Consider the following 20,871-nt stretch of genomic DNA (forward strand, 5'->3'; position numbering starts at 1 on the left):
AAAATGGGTGTACCTCACAATAACTTCTGCAAAAGTTGTGGAGATGAAAAAGAAATAGAGTCGGTACAACACCTCCTCTGTGAATGTTGTGCACTTCAAAGAAGCTGTGCCAAATATCTTGGCGATAATTTCTTTGAAAACTTAGAAAATTTGCAAAATGTCTCACTGGATGGACTAGTTACCATCTTAGAAAGATCTGAGTGGTTTAAGCAACTTAGTTAGAGGATGGAAATAAAATGCAGTTATCACAATGGGCCTTAGAGCCACCAAGTGTCCTGTCGTTGGCAAGCAATGTGGCTAACCTAACCTAACCTAAACAAATAACGCGCATGAGAAACATTTTTTTGTTGTTTTTCAATAAACTTTAAAATATAATATCTAGAAAATGGTTAAATTTTGGACATTATGTAATGTAACCAAATTAATCAGAAATTACCTAAGAAATAATGCTCTAAAGTATCTAAGACGATTTTACCTCTAACCCCTATACGCACATCCATGTGCATTTTTCGATGAAATAAATGCAATCTACACAGCTTTGTCATGTTTTAGATAAAGCAAATTGAATCGAATTTAGCTTGAATTTTATCAGCTATCACCGCTTCTGTCAGCAAATAAATCCATATACTTCTGAATTGCATGCTGATTGCAATCGTCTGCGTCCAAAAAATGAACACTTTAAAAATTTGATTTTTATGCGGCACAATCAATGTCAACATTGCCACAAATGAGCGCTTTGACAACTCTTGAAACCCCACCCCTGTTCATATTTTGCACTTTTGGGGTTTCTTAGCACACGCAAAAACACCTTAACCACTTGACTTTTGCTAGAGAGAGTGCGAGGGAGAGACGTGTGTACTGCAAGTGGTGCGAAATTTTTTTTGATTCTTTACAAACACAAACGTACTGGCTGTGAAGTTACAAAAGAATTCTTTTTAATCAACGGGTAATAGACGAGTGAATGGGAAGCAGTAAGCCGTGCACGAGTGGATATTCGTACATCTAGTCACACAAGTGCATACATATACGAGTATGGATATATTTGCGCCAGACGTTTTCCGGTGGAGCAAAGTGAAGTGGTTGCTTATTCCAAACGTACATACATAAATATGTATAGTGTGGCTGTATGCGTTACATTTACTTATGTGTGAAAAGAAGGAACTGTATTTCTACTTGAATCCCAGTAGAGAAATTAAATTTTTAAGGAAACGCATTTTCATAGAAATATTAAAAAATTGTATAAAGCAAACGTCTATTAAATTCCTTGTAACTCACTTTTCCACAGTTTTCACAAATTTTACTTTTTCTCCACAGAATTTCCTTTTGATTGTTTTCCATTGGATTTCCAAGAAAGTTTTCACTAGTTTTGTTTCGAAGAACTTCTGTTAATTTATGATTCTTCGCCCTAACTTTTGTTAGCTGACACTTGCAGCTTAATTTAGAAACAATATTTGTGTAATTTTATTTTCAGCAACTAGACTATTTTCAGTTGGGTTGAAATGGCTGCAGAAAGCAGTTTTCTCTAGCTGTGACTCCACCGATAGCCAGCAATGATATCCATTCAAGATTAACCCACTTCAGTAATCCAATGAACTTTGCCAATGTTCTATTGTCTGTGACTTTTCGTCAAGTCCTCATGAAAAAAAGGTTTGATATTGTTGCTGCTTAGTGCTCGAAAATTACAAATGAGCTGTTGTACATTTCTTTGTACTTCTTCGCAACTGCAGCTACGAAGATAAACTGACGCAACCTCAAGACATATATGACAGTTAGACAATTCTCACTAGAAATTCCAAGTAGGCCTTATAGTTTCACAAAAGTAGAGGCTCTGCGAGCATTTTTTAGGTAAGTTAATTTCAGGAAGGCCATGTGTTGCATATCAGCAGCGTCCTTGAAGAATGGGAGTGGTATTACCTAGCCAAATCATTTGTTTTTCCCTCAATGCCTTGAAGTACAGACTTTTATATCAGTAGTATACTTTAATGCCGGAAGACTTGATGTTATCTACGCAAGAATAAAGTCAGGGCTGCTTGACTGCCAGAAAAAATAAAAAAGCATGCTTGGTTTCTCTCTTAAAGTCTTTTAAATAAGCGCTGGGTGACCTTCTGGATGTTCAGAAGTTCCGCTTGATGAGATAGTTAAAATATGAATAACTGAACGATGAATATTCATGGTTTTGTTAGCCGCTTCGTGCTACTGATGCATTCAGTAGCCGAGAATTTTCCCTATCGCCACCGATCTACACATGGTCAGAAAAATTTCGCGATTTTATAGATTGGTGTGCTTGCCCAGCGCTCGCTGAGTTGATATTTCTAGAAACGAGGAATCTACTTTTCGGGTCTCTACTCTAGCTCATCAGCGCAGCAGTTGTCTGCAATGTTCCCGTGACCAGGTACCCATGTTAGCTTGATTTCAAAGTATTCATATGAGACCGAAAATAAGTCAAACATTGCCCAACTAGTTTTGAGTGCATCATCAGCGAGCCCAGAGTAATATTTGGGTTTGAAAAAAAAAAAATGTACTTTCTTGACAGTTTTTACAGAAGTGAGCTGATAATCAACTGTTTTTTTTTTGTTGACAGCTATCTCTACTTGGAAGACACTAGAGTAATTCGCGAAAAAGCGAGCCTTGATTATATCAGATGAAGGTTATTTTCCAATTTGATGAGGTTACAACGGTTTTATGAATATAGAAACATTCCCTCGACTCAAAGATACAACTATATATTTGCTGTGGGCATCTAATGAAGCAATTCCAGAGAAAAAAACACCCTAATTTGGTACATCACAAAATAATTATATTTCATCAAAGTAAGCAACACCTTATGCAAGTTGAGCTTGTGTCCTTGGTTGCTTTATGCAAACCACTGGCCTCACGTAGAGCGCCAGTTGATTTAATCCTTTGGAGCATTCCGCCAGTCTTTAAATAGTATAACTGAAATTATTGACTGCTCGAATTATATTTTATATTTCTAGCCTTTAGAAAGATTACTTAATTCCAAGAATAATAGAAATTTACTTAAATTATTGGCTTAACTCTCATCATCATTATTTCATAGAATCCCTGGCGGGACTTAGGGCACCAACAACACCTACGCACCATCTCGTCCGATTACCGGATGACGTTTTCACCTGCTTCCATCTTAACCCGAATTGAGCTGCCTTGCGATCTACAGTTTTTTGCAGGTTTGCTTTAGCCTGCCAAACGTTCTTCCTCTGGCTGTGAGTGGGTTCGATTCCATTGCCTTTTTCGCTTCCATTTCTGTCTTGTAATCCAATTGTCTAGTGGATCAATGCTTGCTTTTTCGAGCAATTCCTCGTTTGACTAGAAAATTCGAAACATAATCCTTAGACACCGGATGACAAAACTTTGTAAGCGACTGGTTATAGCGGTGGGGATTTTTCAGATAGAGCTACTATGCAGAATTCTAAACTAATTCTAGGAACTAAAAATATATATTCTGTGACTATTGTTGTTGTTCTATCTGTAGAGATAGTAGTTGTAGATATTGTTGTGGTTGGTGTCTGTATTTTTTCTAGTCTAGTAACATTGGCAGTTGAGTCCTATAGTGCAAGTGCTGCAAGTTATCATAGGAGTGCAGTTAGCGTTCATAGAAAAACTATTGGCGCTGAAGTAAGGAATTGATATCACATTTATTAGTCGGAACCTTCAACAACCTTGAAAAAAAAGCAAAACGAAAACTAGACTGGTTATTTGTTGCCAAGATGGCAGCAAAGCGCCAGTAGGACGAAGGCAAATTTAACTAGACTGTTGCTGTGCAATAAATATCCTCGTTGCATGAGAAAAATTACGAATTTCGACAGTTGATTTTGCTGTCACTATGCTTCTGCTTAGAATTTTGAACAGTTCTCAATGACTACCCCTCGACCAATTTTTTTATGCCGTTCCGCCGAAAATCGCCTGGTTGGTTCAAAAAAGTTGTTGAGTCTCTTTATTATCGAAGGTAACGCCTTTCATGTGGTTTGACAGGGAGCGGAAAAGATGGTAATCGGTCGGAGGTTCGGAGCATACGGCGGATGCTGAAGGATCTCCCATTCGAGCTCTCGGAGTGCGATTTTGACGACTTGTGCAACACGAGGCCTCGCGTTGTCATCAAGGAGTTTGGTTTGACCATATAGATCAGGTATTTTCAGTCGAATAGCCTCAATCATGCGGTATTGCTGGGCAATATAGAGCTCCTTGTTGACCGTGTCATTCTTTTTGAGCATTTTCCAGTGCACCATGCCCTTCCAGTTCCATCAAACACATTTCATGATCTTGTTTGGATCAAGATCGGACTGACTATCGGCTTTGGCGTATCTCCTGCAGGCACCCATTCCTTTCTTTGCTTCATATTGATGTACAGGCACCATTTTTCATCTCGCGTGACGATCCGCTACAAGAAGCGCTGTTTATGATCGCGTGTTTCTCGATTGCGGGCGAGATGCTGAGAAGCAATTTGAAGGCGACTTTCTTTGTTTTTTTCGTTGAGCTTGTAAGGTAGCTAGGCTCCCAATTTTTCGATAAATCGTTAAATCCCATTGAATGAAGGTGATTGGTTTGGCAACCGTTCTCCTCCAAAATGTTATTCATCAAATTCAGAAGGCCTTCCGCTGCGGGACGTATCATCGACGTCAAAGTCGCCTTTTTCGAACTTTGCAAACCATTTTCGTGCGCTAGACTCGCCTTTGACACCTTCTCCATATATATATATAATTGGCGCGTACACCCTTTTTGGGTGCACGCCTATTTGTGGCGTGCGACTTGATGTTGTTTCACAAATGGAGGGATCTACAGTTTCAAGCCGACTCCGAACGGCAGATATTTTTGTATGAGGAGCTTTTTCGTGGCAGAAATACACTCGGAGGTTAGTCATTGTCTGCCGAGGGGCGACCGCTATTAGAAAAATGTGCTTCTTAATTTTGGTGTTTCACCGAGACTCGAACTTACGTTCTCCCTGTGAATTGTGATGCAAACAAAGAAGAGCAGGTATCGAAAATGTTGATTTTTGCCTCCTGGGTATTCCATTTCTAAGCCTAAGAAAAAATTATAAAAAATTAAATAACTCAAAAATACATTTAACATAGTTTTGTAGAGCAGAAAGTGCTATTGAATGAATGTCAAACAGCAACAGCAAACTGAACTGTTAAAAATTTCGGAATCATGCATCAATCAAGCAGCTACACAACTAAGCAAAGCCACACAAATTTTCAGAAAAAAAAAAAAATCGCAGCATTGCAATAGAACATTTTTTAGTGCTGTCGCTGTTATGCTGTCAATACTGAGCTGATGCTGGAAAACCCCTTTTGAATGATGAAACCTTCTCTAGTGATGATGACCTCAAATTCCAATTGATGCATACATCCAATTATAGGAGGTTGGCTAAACTTCTTCTAATGTTGTTCTATATATAAATATAGTAAATTCGCGCTAAATACATGAAATTAATTTATTTCTAATCCCATAGCTTAGGTTTTCCATAGTTGAGGTTTTCTCTGCAGGGTTTGTTCGCACCTTGTAACATACTTATGCATGTAGTAATTTCTTTTCTTTGTACCACAAGTCATGATTTAGCATAATTTCCACTTGCTCACTGCCGAAACAATTTGTACGTATGCATATTTTTGCGCTTTCCAATGGCTTCCTACTGCGAGTTTCCACACATTTTTAGCGAAACAAATACAACATTTGAACGAACAAAAACGCTCTTAGGAATGTATACTCCCATCACTCACTTGTCAGATTTTGCTGCTCTGGACAAATTAGGCCCTTGTGGTATCTTTTGTTTACTTTTATAAACACGAGTGCATGTAGGAGGTGTATATAAATATATGTATGAATATACCTGTCGATATATGTTTGCATGTATCTCCACGAATATGTATTCTTGTGAGTGCTTATTTAGGTATGTACCATATGAGCCACGTGTACCAAACTGTGGTTGTATGTGTGAAACTCTTTTTTATACCCACACACTTGTGCATAATTATTACACCATGCGACAGTGAAAGTTATTCAGGAAAAACTGGGTGTTTAAGTGAAACTGCAAAATTTTGAAAAATAAATATTATTATTTCTTAGATATAACAAAAATATGTATGAAAAAATGGGAACAAAGCATAATCTTTTTACTCCTGCTCATTTTAGGTATTGAGCTCTTATGTATTTTTCAAATTGGTTCTGCTGGCTGTTTCAATAGTCGAACTTTCCTCCTGCGAAATAAAGTGAATGGTACACAAAATCATATTTTTTTAAATAGCTGCGTATATTCTCTTCCGTTTGATATCTTTAAATCATAGAGTCATAAATCATAGAGTATTTTTAAAGCATTTATTTTTTAATCTTGCCATTTGAAACTCCAAAGTTCTTTAGATTAGATTCGATTTGATTACTTCGAGGTTTGCACTTCGACCTCATGTTCTTTTGCGCCTTCTGCTCATCACAGAACCTCATCCAGACCCAATTCTTTTATTAAACTCAAGACAGAGCGTATGTTCCTTTTTTCTGGCTGCAGGTGGACGAGGTGTTTCAACCTTCTCCGCCCTACATTAAAGAAGAAGGTGCATTGGAGTAACGAAACGACTGTGTACTAGTGCAGGGTACACTCCTGGAGTTTATTATAAATGCCAATTAGCGGTTGCATCTAACAGAATAACCGAAGCTCAACTTCCCTCACAAGGGGGCGCTCTTCTGATCCTTTCTGAGAAGGTGAGGTACCTAGGTATTATCCTTGACAGCAAGCTTACGTGGAAGCCCAATATTGAGGAAAGAGTGAGGAAGGCAACAATAGCCTTGTATGAGTGCAAGGGGGCGATTGGCAAAAGATGGGGCCTTTCGCTTAGAGTTGTTTTTTTGGCTAGATTGTAAAGCCTATCTTGTTGTATGGAGTCATAGTCTGGTGGAACTCACTAGAGAGGATGACATTGGTCAAGAAACTGGAGAGAGTTCAGAGGTCGGAATCAGTGGGGCGCTTTGAACGACTCCTACTTTGGCGCTCAACGCAATGTTAAATGTGGTACCCGTAAATATCGCAGGCAGAATTGCCGCTACACGTACCGCAATTAGACTGAGGGGCTCGTTCTATAAGCTCAACCTCACTTATGCGCACTCAAGCATCCTTAGAAACTTCGAGTACATTTCCCTGTCAACGGATCAGTGTATACCCTCGCTTAGTCCAACCGGAAACTTCTCCACTCATATTCCATCAAGGGAAGAATGGGCCGGGGGCTACACTTGGGGACAGGGTGTGGTGAACTTGTTCACGGATGGATCGAAGTTGAAAGGATAGGTTGGCGGAGGAGTTTTCTGCGAGGAGCTCCCCATCAGATTCAAATTCAGGTTACCGGACCACTGTAGTGTGTTCCAGGCAGAGGTAGTCGCAATCAAGGAGGTAGCTGATTGGCTGCTCACATGCGTACTAACAGTCAGGAAAGTAAATATTTACTCCAACAGCCCAGCGGCAGTAAGTACACTCGGGTCAGTGACGGTGCACTCGAAACTGGTCAGGAAATGCCTGACCTGACTTTTGACTGCGTCCGAATTCTTTGACATTATCCTCATCTGGGTTCCTGGTCACAGTGACATTGCGGGAAACTATGACGCGAACGTTGGGCAAGTACACAAACTTGTAAGGCCGCAGAATCCTTCTGGCCACGTGTGGACCGGGGGCGGACGGGGAGCTTCTGAGATTGGCAAAATATCAGCTCTCAATTCTCGTGGGTTTTCTCACAGGTCACTATGCGCGAGAAATGCATGCTGTGAGAAAGATGTATGGAGGATGAGGTGGGATCATCTCAGCACCTACTCCTTAGCTGCTCTGCTCTGGCGGGGCTAAGATCCAGGCATCTTGGCTCTTACTTCTTTGCTACGCCTGCTGATATAGCAGGCGTTGACATTAGAAATCTGATGAATTTCATCAGTAGCACAAAGCGGTTGACGCAAACGCAGCACAGTTATCGTTCGCAGTCCATACACTCTAACCCACCCTCCTAACCATCCCAGCACCACCTCTCCCCGTCCCTCCCCGCATCCCATCGGTCTTCCTCTCTCACCTCACCTCCTGCATAATGCTATCACAAAGGACGAGTCCGTTTTTCCTCGTCCAAGTGTGCTCTTTCCTTGGGCAACTATACCAACCTAACCTTACCTAACAGAATAACGGAATCGAGAAAGATATAGATAACTACATATATACCAAAATTCCCAGAATGATAAGGGAGTCGAATTAGCCATGTCTGTCTGGCCCTCTTTGGCCACGAAAGGTCGAAATTAATGTATTTCAATGAAACTTCGAGTCCAATGGAATAACAAATGACCTCAATCAATAACCATGTCTACTACATATAAAACGGAAATTTAAAAAATGAAAAACAAAGCCTAATATCTATGTAATGAATGAAGCAAAATGGCTAAAATTTGGTTTAGCCGATCAGCCCAAAAACTTCGCCCAAACTTGGTGCGTGTACTTCTCCCCACCTCATTTAGATTCGACAAAAGTATTTTTAAAATTAAAACCGTGCCCGTTTTTTAAATTGTTAAGACTAAATTTCCGCCCGTCCGCCAGATAATGTCAACTATTACTCTCAGGGCCTATCAATTTGTTTGATGCCAGAAATTAACAGCCAACACAAATTTAATTTGACTGAAATATGCGCTGGTATACAAAGTTCGGTGCGCATTCTCACTTGTTTTACGTTTAATTAAAATTTGTAAGTCGCTGCAGCTTATCTTTGCAGCATTTACTTTTATTTGTGTACATTTGTTTATGCTGTTGGTACTTTAGGGACACACATCTGCAAACACTCATACGAATACATACCTACATATGCATACGGAGGTAAATAAGTACATCTGACGATTTGTACCTCATTAGCCTTTTGAATTTTGTGGTTTTCAATATTTGCATTGCTCCGGCTTCCGAAGTGTTCAACATCCAAACATCCCTTAGTTAGCTGGATTTGCGTTTTCATTAAATGCATGCTTGGGTTGGATGCTTTAACTTGGTGAACCTACGTTCTTACAAATTGGCGATGACATACATATGCATATGATTTCAAAACTGTGGCAATATTGTTTAGCTCAGCATTTAACTCCGTCTCGATTAACAGCTCTTTATATATGAACAGCAGTAATGAGATTAATTTCCGCAGCTGTTTAGTAAAAACAAAAAAAAAGAAATATTGTAATCTGTAGGCTTCAAAACTTTGGAAACGGTTGAGCTCATATTCATTGTCTTGGAATTTATCCGGTAGGTGACGCAGGAGTCCAAATATTTATCGGAGTCGTACTTATGGTCCGATTAAATTTCTAAAAATGGGTCTGCTAAATAGTGTTACGAGCAAAATATTCTGAGAAATCTGATTCGAGAGTGTAAATATAAGAGACGCAGTGGTCAAATGCTCACAAAAACCCTATCTATAGTTCGTCTTGGCTATTATTGATGTACCTACATTTGTACCGGCGCTGTGTTTAAGGTATTTATAAAAATCTTGTTAATGGTTCGATTAAGGACCACTGAGTTAAGTTCCTAATAAATAGAGGTTACAATGCTCCACGAGAAAAGGTCATTGCCTGAGACCACCAATTTAAATTTAGTTGCAGTACATAGGTACTATTGCTAACAGAGCCGTTCAATTTCAAACGTTCATATCAAAGTTTATGTCGTTTATCGCATAGTGTGGAGCCCTCGTAAGTTCAATATACTCCACATAATATGCTAAATTCCCTCAGCCCTTCGGTCGAGCAGTGGCCAATTTGTTGACGTCTACTCATCTAGAAAGTATTATTCTCTGCTGCACCTTGTATACTATCGGGTGTTTTTTGTAGCTGGAAGAGAACTATCGATATCGTGAACTATGGTTTGACAGCTTTTTTTTTGGAAAGGAGTCCGGGAAGAGGAAATATTCGTGATTACTGAATACCGGCATAGCAGCATGCACAACTTGTAGCCTCACCCACTTGTAGCTACATCTACGAACAAAACACCTCCCCACAATCTGCCACTCTCCCGGCGAAACTACCACGGAGCTGGTTACGTTTAAAGCTGCTAGTTATTGTTGACACCAACGAAGCTCCGCGCGTCTTAGATCATTATAAATATGTGTTACATGCGCGAAGATTCTCTTCCAGTTATGGGCCGATTTCAGCACAAAATCTACGTTATTTTCTCAGCTTAAGACTTTTAAGGTTTCGGCAGCATAGCGTGGGCAGATTGCTGAACTATCATGGCCAAATCCGTGGCGGTATTTTACAAGAACCCCGTTACCTAAATGGAATTAAGTTATGATGCACAACGCCCCTGCAATCGAAGAAAACGGTAAGTAAAACTTTTACATTCGACCGAACTTGGCGAGTTTTTCTCGGTCTTGGTTCGTGCTGCAGCTTTCATTGAGATGATTGAGCTTTGGTTTCCACGTCATAACCATAAACCCATGATTCGTCAACAGTTATGACCCTCTGGAGAAATTTGGGTCGTCGCGGACAGAGTCCAACATCTCATTAGCAATGTTTATTCGATGCTGCTTTTGGTCGAAATTGAGCAGTTTTGGTATGAATCCTGCGGGGACCTGTCTCATGCCCAAATCATTGAAAAAAATCGAATGACACGAGCGAATCGATATGTCTAGGTCCTCAGCAACTTCTCTAACGGTGATTCGGCGATTGGCCAATAACATTTTCTTCAGTTCATCAATTTTTTCGTCTGTTGTTGAAGTGCTCGGGCGTCCGGCACGTCGGCACGCTTTTCGTCGTTCACATCTTCTCGGCCTTCTGAGAACATTTTGTACCACCGGTAAACGTTGTTTTGGTGCAAAGTAGCTTCTCCGTATGACACAGTCAACATTCGGAATGCATTCGCGCACTTAATTCCACACAAAGTTTGATACAGGTTCTTTGATCCATCTTTTTGAATAGGTACAAATCGAAGACGAGCCGAAACACGTGCAAGCAAAGCAGCTGTCAACAATTAACTGGACATTCAAAATGGCCAAACAACGCGGCATGAGTGAGAGATATGAGTACCAACATATCGCTACAAAAAAATCGAATTTCGGATATACGTAACCTGCGAAAATTCTAAATTCGCGATACTTTTTGAACACACCTCGTACTTATTTTAATTATTGTTGATTTTTATTAACTTCATTTTGCTATTGTATTGCCTTGTTTTTATTACGAACGGGCGTGTGACTGCGACCTGAAAAGATATATTGTGCAGCCATGTAACCTATTCAATACAAATTTATGCTATTAATATAGTAAATCCTAAAACTGCTGTAAGCTTAATTTCTACCAGGAGGTTTGGATCTATAACACCGCTTCCTAGGTAATTTAGTCTGTCTAGACTAGAACATCTTCTGTTGTTTCTTGTGCCTCATTACAGAGTCTACAAGAATCAATGTCTATCACAGCATTTTTTTCATGTGATAGTAAAGTTAATGGTTAATGGTCCTGTTAATAGTTCAGTGGAAAGTTGTATATCACTTTGCTGCGGCTCGATAAAGCCTCGTTGTTCCCGCTCATGTAGAAAGATTTACATTATTTTTATTTACTGATTTCATCTACTAGGTAAAATTAAATGGTTATTCACTAATTTTAGAAATTGCCAAGAGACAAATTAGGCAAATAAAAATCACCTAAATTTTTTATTCCACCTTTTTTTCAAGTAAGGGCTTAACGTACCAAAAAACATCTTAATAATAATCAAATATTAGATTATAATTATCGTATTGCCTAAAACTGAGTATATTTTCATCGTTTCCATTTAATTAACCTTTTTGTTTGCAATCAATTAGGTCACTGTACCTGCTACGCTACTCATAATCGAGCTGAATACACCTGCTCCTTCTGCAGTTGAAAAGCATTTTTTAGGTCATCTCGTTAGTTTTAATTAATGGCCAGATTAGATGTTATAAGCAACAAGAATGCAACTATTTCCTAAGAGAATTTTTCGTTTGTGACTTTGGCAAAGCGAAATTTCACTCACGCTGACTCCGACTACTCTTAAGTGGCATTGAGTTGAGAAGCAGTTAAATCGAGTTCTTTTTAACAGATGATCTTTTTGTTGCGTAATTGCATTTAAAGAAATACGTTTCCAAATTGATTATCAAATTAAATTACTTTACAAATTAGTTGAAGGTTGTGATTTAATGGTTTGGATATGTATGTATAATGCAAAGTTCTTGCAAGTTGAGTAGCAAAATCTGCGGCTAATTGAGATCGTTGAAAGAACAAAAGTTCTCAATTACGGAATTTGAGAAATGAGTGGGAAAGGGACAACCGTAGGAATATGTGACTATTCGGATTTGTGCTGGAAAAAAGTAGCCATTATTTAATTGTAGCGTTCACTGCAGGTACTTACATATAACTATGAAAAAATATCAATTCACAATCTGTCTCTAAGCAGTATTTTATAAGTAACTGCGTTCTAAGGTATACATCTTCATAAAGGATATGATTGTATAAAACTCTTGCTCTCAGTTTTTAGTTTATAGGTATTTAATTTATATTCTATTTAAGCTGAATATGGTAATAAATTTCCCTACAGTCGGCCGCCGTAGCCGAATGGGTTGGTGCGTGACTACCTTTCGGAATTCACAGAGAGAACGTTGGTTCGAATCTCGGTGAAACCAAAAATTAATAAAAACGTTTTTCTAATAGCGGTCGCCCCTCGGCAGGCAATGGCAAACCTCCGAGTGTATTTCTGCCATGAAAAGGCTCCTCATAAAAATAGCTGCCGTTCGGAGCCGGCTTGGTCCCTGTAGGTCCCTCCATTTGTGGAACAACATCAAGACGCACACCACAAATAGGAGGAGGAGCTCGGCCAAACACCCAAAAAGGGCGCTAATTATATATAAATATATATATTTTACCCTAAAAATGGATACATACCATCAAACTTGATGTTGAACCTAGCTGACTAAAAAGGCCACTGTCTAAAATAGGAGGCCTTAACGTTTTTTTTTTATCAAGTAGTTAAATTTCTGACTAGAAAAAGAGTTCTAAAAGTATTTCAACTTAAAAAATAATAACAAATTTTTTATCAAGTAGTTAAATTTCTGACTAAAATAGGAGGTCTAAAAGTATTTCAATTTACCGAAATAATAACAGTTTTTTTATCAAGTAGTTGATTTTCTGACTAGTATAGGAGGTCTAAAAGTAATTCCATTAAAAAACAAAACATATTTTTTTATCAAATAGCTGAATTTATCACCTAAATAGAAAAAAAGTCATGGAAGTGTACAATTGAACTTTTACTAATCCTTTCATTGTGAGTTTTTTTTGGCTCACGGGAAATTTTACAAAAATGCGATGGCAATTCAAACTACGGTATTTTTCTTCATATATTAATATTATTATGTAAATTTGCAACAAGAGACGACAATATGACTTCGTGACATATTTTATTTATATATAAAAATATTTGTGATGCTAATTGGATAGAATTTTTCATTCCATAACTTAAAAAAATTACCATATCTCCGCTTTTTTCCTCATCTACTCCCAACATCGAATCCTGTCAACACGCAACAGTGCCTCCTAAATTGAGTCCTTTTCAGACATCCATACTACAGCTAAACATGGGTGATCGCGCATCACTTACCTGTTCCGTGGTTAAGGGTGACTTGCCTCTAACCATCACCTGGCGCAAAGACAACAGACCCATCGACCCGACGCAACACATGTCCGTGAAGCAGGTGGATCAGTACAACAGCATATTGGTAATTGAAAATCTCGGCTCCGATCACACAGGCAACTATTCGTGTGTGGTGCGAAATTCCGCAGCGGAGGTGGAGAACTCGCAGGCGTTGCTTGTTAACGGTAAACAGATAACGTAGCAGGGAAAAGCGTGCAAAGGGACGCTTATTAAATTAATGAAGATTACACAGATTTTTTTAGTGAATATTTGAGAATTGTAATTTGTTTCCTGTTTTTGTGCAATTGTTTTTGATTTTTACAACATTCGTTGTAAGTGTACAGAATAAATATATACAAATTATATGTATGTATGTATGTACAGATATCCTATATATAAATACTGAAATGTAGTATTTTTGAACGAATTTTGGTTTTGCCTGTTTTGTATGCTTCCTTTTCATAAAACATAGGGAATGCATTTTGTGTAAAAATTAAAAAGTTTATGTATTTGAAAAAAAGAGAAAAATTAACTGATTTTTTATGTTCGTAGAATGCGTTTTGTTAATTTTGAAGTATACAAATATAAAGACTAAACAATTTTTCTTCAATATTAAAGTATGCAAATATTTGTAAGTTAAAATACCTGCAAAATTTTGAAATTAAAAACTTTATTTCCTCTTTGCAATGCCTGAAATTTGTAGTGTTACTCATTGTAGAACGAAAAAAATGTACAAAAAGTATCAAAACTGCGAAGGTTTAATTTTATGTAAAAAACTATATTTTAGAAAATAAATGCATCTTTTCAGCTAAAATGCGTATAAAAGCTACTTACATATCTACGATATTCACCTCACAGCGCAAATTCACTTCGTCCTCGACAACGTGGGTCCACCGCAACTCAACGCTGGTTTTCTTTCCACTTCCATTGCTTTACAAAAAATCTACGTGATCCGTTATTTCCCCGTATATACGCATATTTTGTTTATAATTAATATTATTGGATACTTAAATTTCATAATCGATATTCTTGTGCCTTATTTACAGTCCCACCCATAATAGAACCGTTCGTGTTTCAAGATGGTCTTGCCGAGGGTATGCGCACGCGCACAGTTTGTGGTGTATCGCGTGGTGATGCACCGCTCAAATTGATCTGGCTTAAGGATGGCGAGCCGTTGCCTGAATTGTTGGGCGCCAATGTCACAATGCTCGATCAATATTCGTCGTTGTTGAGTATACCCTCTTTGTCGGCTTCGCACACTGGCGAATATACGTGCGTGGCAAAGAATCCGGCTGCAGAAATTAAATACACTGCCGTATTGCAGGTCAAAGGTATAGTATGAAGGTGCCTTCCACTTTTACTACATATCAAGTGGAATCAATATGAACATTGCTTAAGTAAAAAAACGAAAAGGCTTTATTTTTGAAAACACTTCATACAAGAATTATTTTAAAGTACTCAAATGTGATATATTGACATTATCATACACACGCACAATATTACTTCGATTACATATGCTATTAAAAAAAAAAAAAAAAAAAAAGTTTTAAAAACACAAAAACGAATTTATCAAAAAAGATATCGGTTTACAAAGTGAAAATTTATGTAAATTATAAAATTAAAATTAAAAAGAAAATATGTAATATAATTAATCGATTCTATCTCGGTGGAGAGAATTCATGTAATCCATCATCCTTGGACTTTATCGTGAATTCTATAAGAAAAAATCATGAAAATACAAATTTCTCTCTATTACTCTGGCCTTAATGTGGTCTTAAATAAACTGCTTATTTCCATGAGCAAGAAAACTTGATACTTTTCTTATAGTTAGTTTTCTTATGGTATAGTTGCTTATGCATACGATGTATTCGTCCCGATGACAGAGAAATACCACTCGACTATCAGCGGTCTCATGCAATCAGCGTTAAGGAAATTCTCTAAGCGAGCGACCTCAAACGGTCTAATGGTTAACCCAGCCAAGACCGAATTAGTTCTGTTCTCTGGAAGATAAAATATACCGAGTTTTCAGTTACCATCTGTGGATGGAGTAACACTAATCTTATCAAATAAAGCCAAATATATTGACACAATTCTGAACTGCGAGCTTTTTCGGACAAGGAACACCGATGAACGAGTAAAGAGAGCTTGTCATGCCATCTTTATCTGTATGAAGGCATTTGGTTAGAAATGAGGACGGTACAGTACGATTACCCATTTTGACTTACGGAGCTTTCTTGTGGTGGGATGCGGTACAGACACTCCGATCAACGCCTTAGGTCGCACTGGACGTGATCGTAAATATTTCCACCCATTGATTTATAAGTTAACGTGATAGCGGCCAAAACAGCTTCCACGATTAAAGTAGCAGGCATCAGCTATATCATAGTATATGTAGAACACTCGCAAGACGCATCGAAAGCAAACTATCTCCTACAAAATATGACCCGTCTGAAGCAAGGCACAAATGCCAATGTCTTCCATGTAACCCTGGTAGGCCGACGAAGGGATGGTCTTCAGCTCCTTCGTCGCATTCGCTTTGATCTCCTCTATCGACTGAGATCTCCTTCCATGAAGTGGTAACTTCAACTTGGGAAACAAACAAAACGAAGTCGCACGTGTCATATCAGGTGAAACGGTGCTTGCACGATGGTATTTACATGGTGTTTGGTCAAATAATCCAGCACAATTTAAGCTCGGTGCGATGGGACTTTATCATCATGCAAAATTCAAGACCTGCTTGCCCACATTTCCGGCCGTTTTCGACGTACATCATCTCTCAAACGCTTCAAAACGGATAAATAGTGACAGATATATGTGTTACAGTCCTACCAACATAAGAACAAATATGGACCACGTGCGCGGTTCGTTTAAATTAAACATTCACGGTACTTTTTGATCATAGGGTATCAACTCAAGATGTATTAAAGAGTGCACAAGGCCGCTCTCGTTCATCCAACAGCACAACTCCACACTTTGATGGATTCGTGGCCACTCTGAAGTGGAGCTAAATGAAAGAGCGGATGAGGGCGCAAGGATAGGCTTTGAGCTTGTCCATCAGCGAGTGGTAGAGGGCGTTAGCGTTCCCCTAAGTAAACTGTACACTGCGATTGACTTGAGGGTAATCGCGGTAGCTAACAATTTGGTCTCTAACTACTAACTGCAGGGTATCCAAAGCCATCTAGCCAAAACTGTATCTTAAAAGGACAAAATACCTGCTTGGATCCAAAAGTCAACTACCCGCGTTTTCATAGGTACAGAAGCCTTGTCAAATATTTTAGCGAATATTTCTTTAAAAACCTTGGCAAATTGTAAAATACCTCACTGAAGGGACTAGTTACCTCCTTAGAAAGATCTAATGGGTTTAAGCAGCTTAGTTAGGGGATGGAAATCAAATGCAGGTATCACAATAGGTCTTAGGGCCACCGAGCGTCTTGTCTTAGATAAGCAACCCGGCTGACCTAATCTAATCATTCATTATTATACCTTACCAAGCATTGCATATTTTGGAGTGATGTGAGCCTCATTACTGAAAAAACTTCCTATAACTGAAATAACTTTGAAAAGAGTTTCTATCGATTATGGGTCTCAACGGGAAACTGAATCTTGAGCAAACATGCCGTGAGATCTGCTGTCTGTCTGTGTCATCTGCTTTCAGCTGATTTGTTTTTGACATCTTATTAGGAATGTCATATTTATTTCGCCTTCGTCAGGGCATGACTGTTGATACTGAGTTGCAATAAATTCTTAAAAGTCACGCCATTGTTTGAATGGCAGTGGGTGCATTCATTCCATTAGAACAGGTTTGAAGACACCATGAGCTAAAATTTCTGATGAGCTTGTCAGGAAAATGACCCAACAATCAGCATCACCCTACCCGGTCATCGGCATCCCCTTGACAGTGATCAAAGGCGAGTTGCCCAACTTATTTCTCAGGAAAGCGCAGAAAAGAAATCTTCGTGTGCTATTTCGAAAACTCTTCGACCGCAGTGCAATAGAAGGAAGACTCAGAAAGTCCCGACGGCTCCACACCAATCAATTTCAAAAGTCTTAGCTGTCCGCGGTCATTGGACAATCGGCGCACACTCGGTTGATTGCAGAAGCTGTGAGGAGAAGGAGGCTGTTGCTCACTTTCTTTGTAAATGTCCGGGTTTGGCAGCTAGACGGTTAATGTCACTGGGTGTCCCTTTCTTCGATAGGCAAAGGCAGTGCATCAACCTAAGTCCCATCAATCTTCTCCATGATATCAACAGCTCTGGCTGGCTGTAGATATCTGCCTGTTGGAGGTCTCAAATAGGATCAAAACGGCGTTTTAGTGCTACTTGGGGAGTACCAGAGTGGTACTTCAACCATTTCACCTACCTCCCTACACCATGAGCACAGTTCGCATTCAGCTGGTCTCGTATCATTAATCATTAAATATAGAATTCTTAGCTACTCTCGATATAGAACTAGTTCCTGACCACTCAAAACCTAATCAGAGTTTAAATTTGAAAACGGGCAGATATCTAATTTCTAGCTACTCTCATATGACCAATTTCACTATGTTTATTAAGCTAGTCAAGAACTCGCTCTGAAATAATAATGAAGGTGTCCAATAACTTAAATGCAGCTTTACGGTTACTACAGACTGGGACATTTCTACATCTCCATCTATTTGCACAAATCGCGGCTATGATTTAAAGGTATTTTGCTTATCATTTCTTAAAGTGAATTGTGAAGCTCTAAGATAGTATCGTATATATATCTGTTTCTGGTCTCAGGGACATCTCTGAAAACATGACCACGGTTGAGCAGAGAATTTTTGATGACAGGTCGACACAGGAGGCGGTTAGGAGAAACTGATAATAGTTCCAGAAATGAATGGTTTCTTCACACGTTCAGTGGCAGGTATTCTAAGTAATAGATTATCATGGCATCAGAGATGGGAAATGAGTTATAACATAATTTAAGGCTGAACTAATTTCGACTTAGTTTCCGCAAATTAACTTAACAAAAATGTTTTTTCAATCGGCTGGGCAGCTTTGTGAGGAATTATTTAGAAACCAACTAACCGCAATAAATGAGGAACCAGTACATTTCATATTTTGAGGTTACGGCCTTACGTAAATTGAAATCTTTTAATAAATTGAGTAAAGGAAATTGAATGCTAACCCATATCTTTTTTGATGAATTCTTTAATAAATGAAACACAGTAAATCCATTATAATAAATTGTTAACCAACTACTCATATCAACACAAACACACACACACGTAATTTTACACTTTTTAGTAACTACTTACATCAAATCACACTCTCGCACATATGTACAACTATAAAAACCAACAAATTTAAAAACGCAATTAAAAATGTGTCCCAATTTTATTATACCATGAGTAAAGAAAAGTTTTAAATATCTACGAAAACATAAGAGAAGAGTTCTTTTAATTTAAAAATTTCCAAGTTTTTATATATTTTCAGTTGTGTACTAAAATGGCTTCTTAAAACTTTAAGTTGTTAATTATAGTGAAAATCGTATATATTTTTTTTCACTTATATAATAACATATTTAAAGAAAATAAGTTTCTACGATAAAAGAAATCACTTTACCACGTAAAAAGTATTCCAAAATGTTAGGCTAAAAGGAGTAAAAACCGAAAAAAAACGTATTAATACTCGTATATAAGCTCATAAAAACTGAAATTTCTCGGCCCTATAATAACTCCCTTAACCAATATCCATCCTTAAGTCGCTTTGGCACGCTGTGGGTTTTTGTACGGCAGATCACCAGGTAACCTAAATGTTGCACTGCTTCAAATGCTTCTTAGATTTTTCATTTTATATTGTAAAATTATTTTATTTTATTTAAAAATACATATACTATTAAACATGCATATTCATATGTACTGATATTTGCTACTAGCGAGATTGTAGTTGCGCTTTTATAGAATTAAAAAAATACGCCATCAACTGGAACGGGTTATTTATTGCGATCACACATTTATTGATCAAAATCTATAAAAAATATTTTCTGCAAAACATATATAGAAAAAAAAAAATTAAATGAAAATATAAATACTCCTTCGCCTTTAAATTATTATTATTTTGATCGCAACTACAAAAACAATAATTTTGTCGCAACTAAGCTCAGCAAAAATCAATAAATAATTTCAACAAGGACTAACAACTATCTTCATGCAATTCATAATCGATGTAGAATTTCCGCCGTTCAACTACATACATACTTACGTGGAGCTTCATTCAGTTAATCACCTGCGCACCTGCTGTGTCTTTGTACCTGCTATCCGCTCCTTTGCTCTGCTTAAACACCTCTCTTTCTCTCTCTGGTCGTGTTACATACATCTGCAAATAAACTATCTGCTTACGCTTTAAATCCCCGAAACATATGCAAAAAAACAAAAAAAAAATCACGTATCTTTTTAACCCCCGCTTTTCTATTGAGACAATAGTCACATGGTACTCGCGCTCAACCTATGTTGTGTATTATTCAAATATATATACATACATATACTTGTTATTTATGTGTTTTGGCTGACTGTCGTGCTGTGGTGCTGTGGTGAAGAAAAGAAGAAAACAAAGCTTACCACTAACAACATCCGGATATTCTGCTTCAATTTCGCGCTCAACTAACCGACATTTGTTGCGTTGTATTTATGATTTAAAGCTTCGCAGTATTTGTAAAAATATTATTCATACATTCGTATGTATGTATGTTGGAATTTTTGCATTCGTAATATAATTTTATTTTTTGCTTTTGTATGCCCTGCTCACTTTTGTAGTGTTTGTTGTTATGCGCTACTTGTCTATTGGTACGAAATTAATTACATATTTTATGTTTTAGCAAATTTTATCACTTTTCTCACGCATGCAAGAACATTCCATAAGTAAATACATAAATTGCATGGATATATAAGAATCTTACGTTTTGCATGATTTTGTTTAGTTGTATGCATAGAAACTCTAGTAGCCACAAGCGTTTACTTCCTGCTTTGATTGGACTACGGCAAGCAACATTGACCACAGGCAGAAAAGCCTCTCCGCTCTCAGGGAATATTTGAAAATGTGGTATTACTTATGACAACGGTGAGATCAACATTTTAAGGGAGAGCATAGAAATAAATGAAACGAATTCCACAACTATCTGATAATGACTGACACGAACAAAGTACCAATCAAAGGTCTAAGCGGCTAAGACCGGTCCGAAGGGTTCGATAGATTTTGCGAAATTTCACAATTCCA

At 38.0% G+C, this 20,871-nt stretch overlaps 1 protein-coding gene across 1 annotated transcript in view; it reads left to right on the forward strand.

The window, feature by feature from the left end:
* The window catches only part of LOC129241240 (cell adhesion molecule Dscam2-like), a 308,387-nt gene that overhangs the window by 237,140 nt on the left and 50,376 nt on the right, over positions 1-20,871 (forward strand). The window contains exon 10 of the mRNA XM_054877467.1: positions 14,680-14,964. Within this exon, the coding sequence (XP_054733442.1) occupies positions 14,680-14,964 (285 nt within the window). The remainder of the gene's footprint in view (positions 1-14,679; positions 14,965-20,871) is intronic.

The sequence above is a fragment of the Anastrepha obliqua genome, chromosome 3, assembly GCF_027943255.1.
Source record: "Anastrepha obliqua isolate idAnaObli1 chromosome 3, idAnaObli1_1.0, whole genome shotgun sequence".
NCBI lineage: Eukaryota > Metazoa > Arthropoda > Insecta > Diptera > Tephritidae > Anastrepha > Anastrepha obliqua.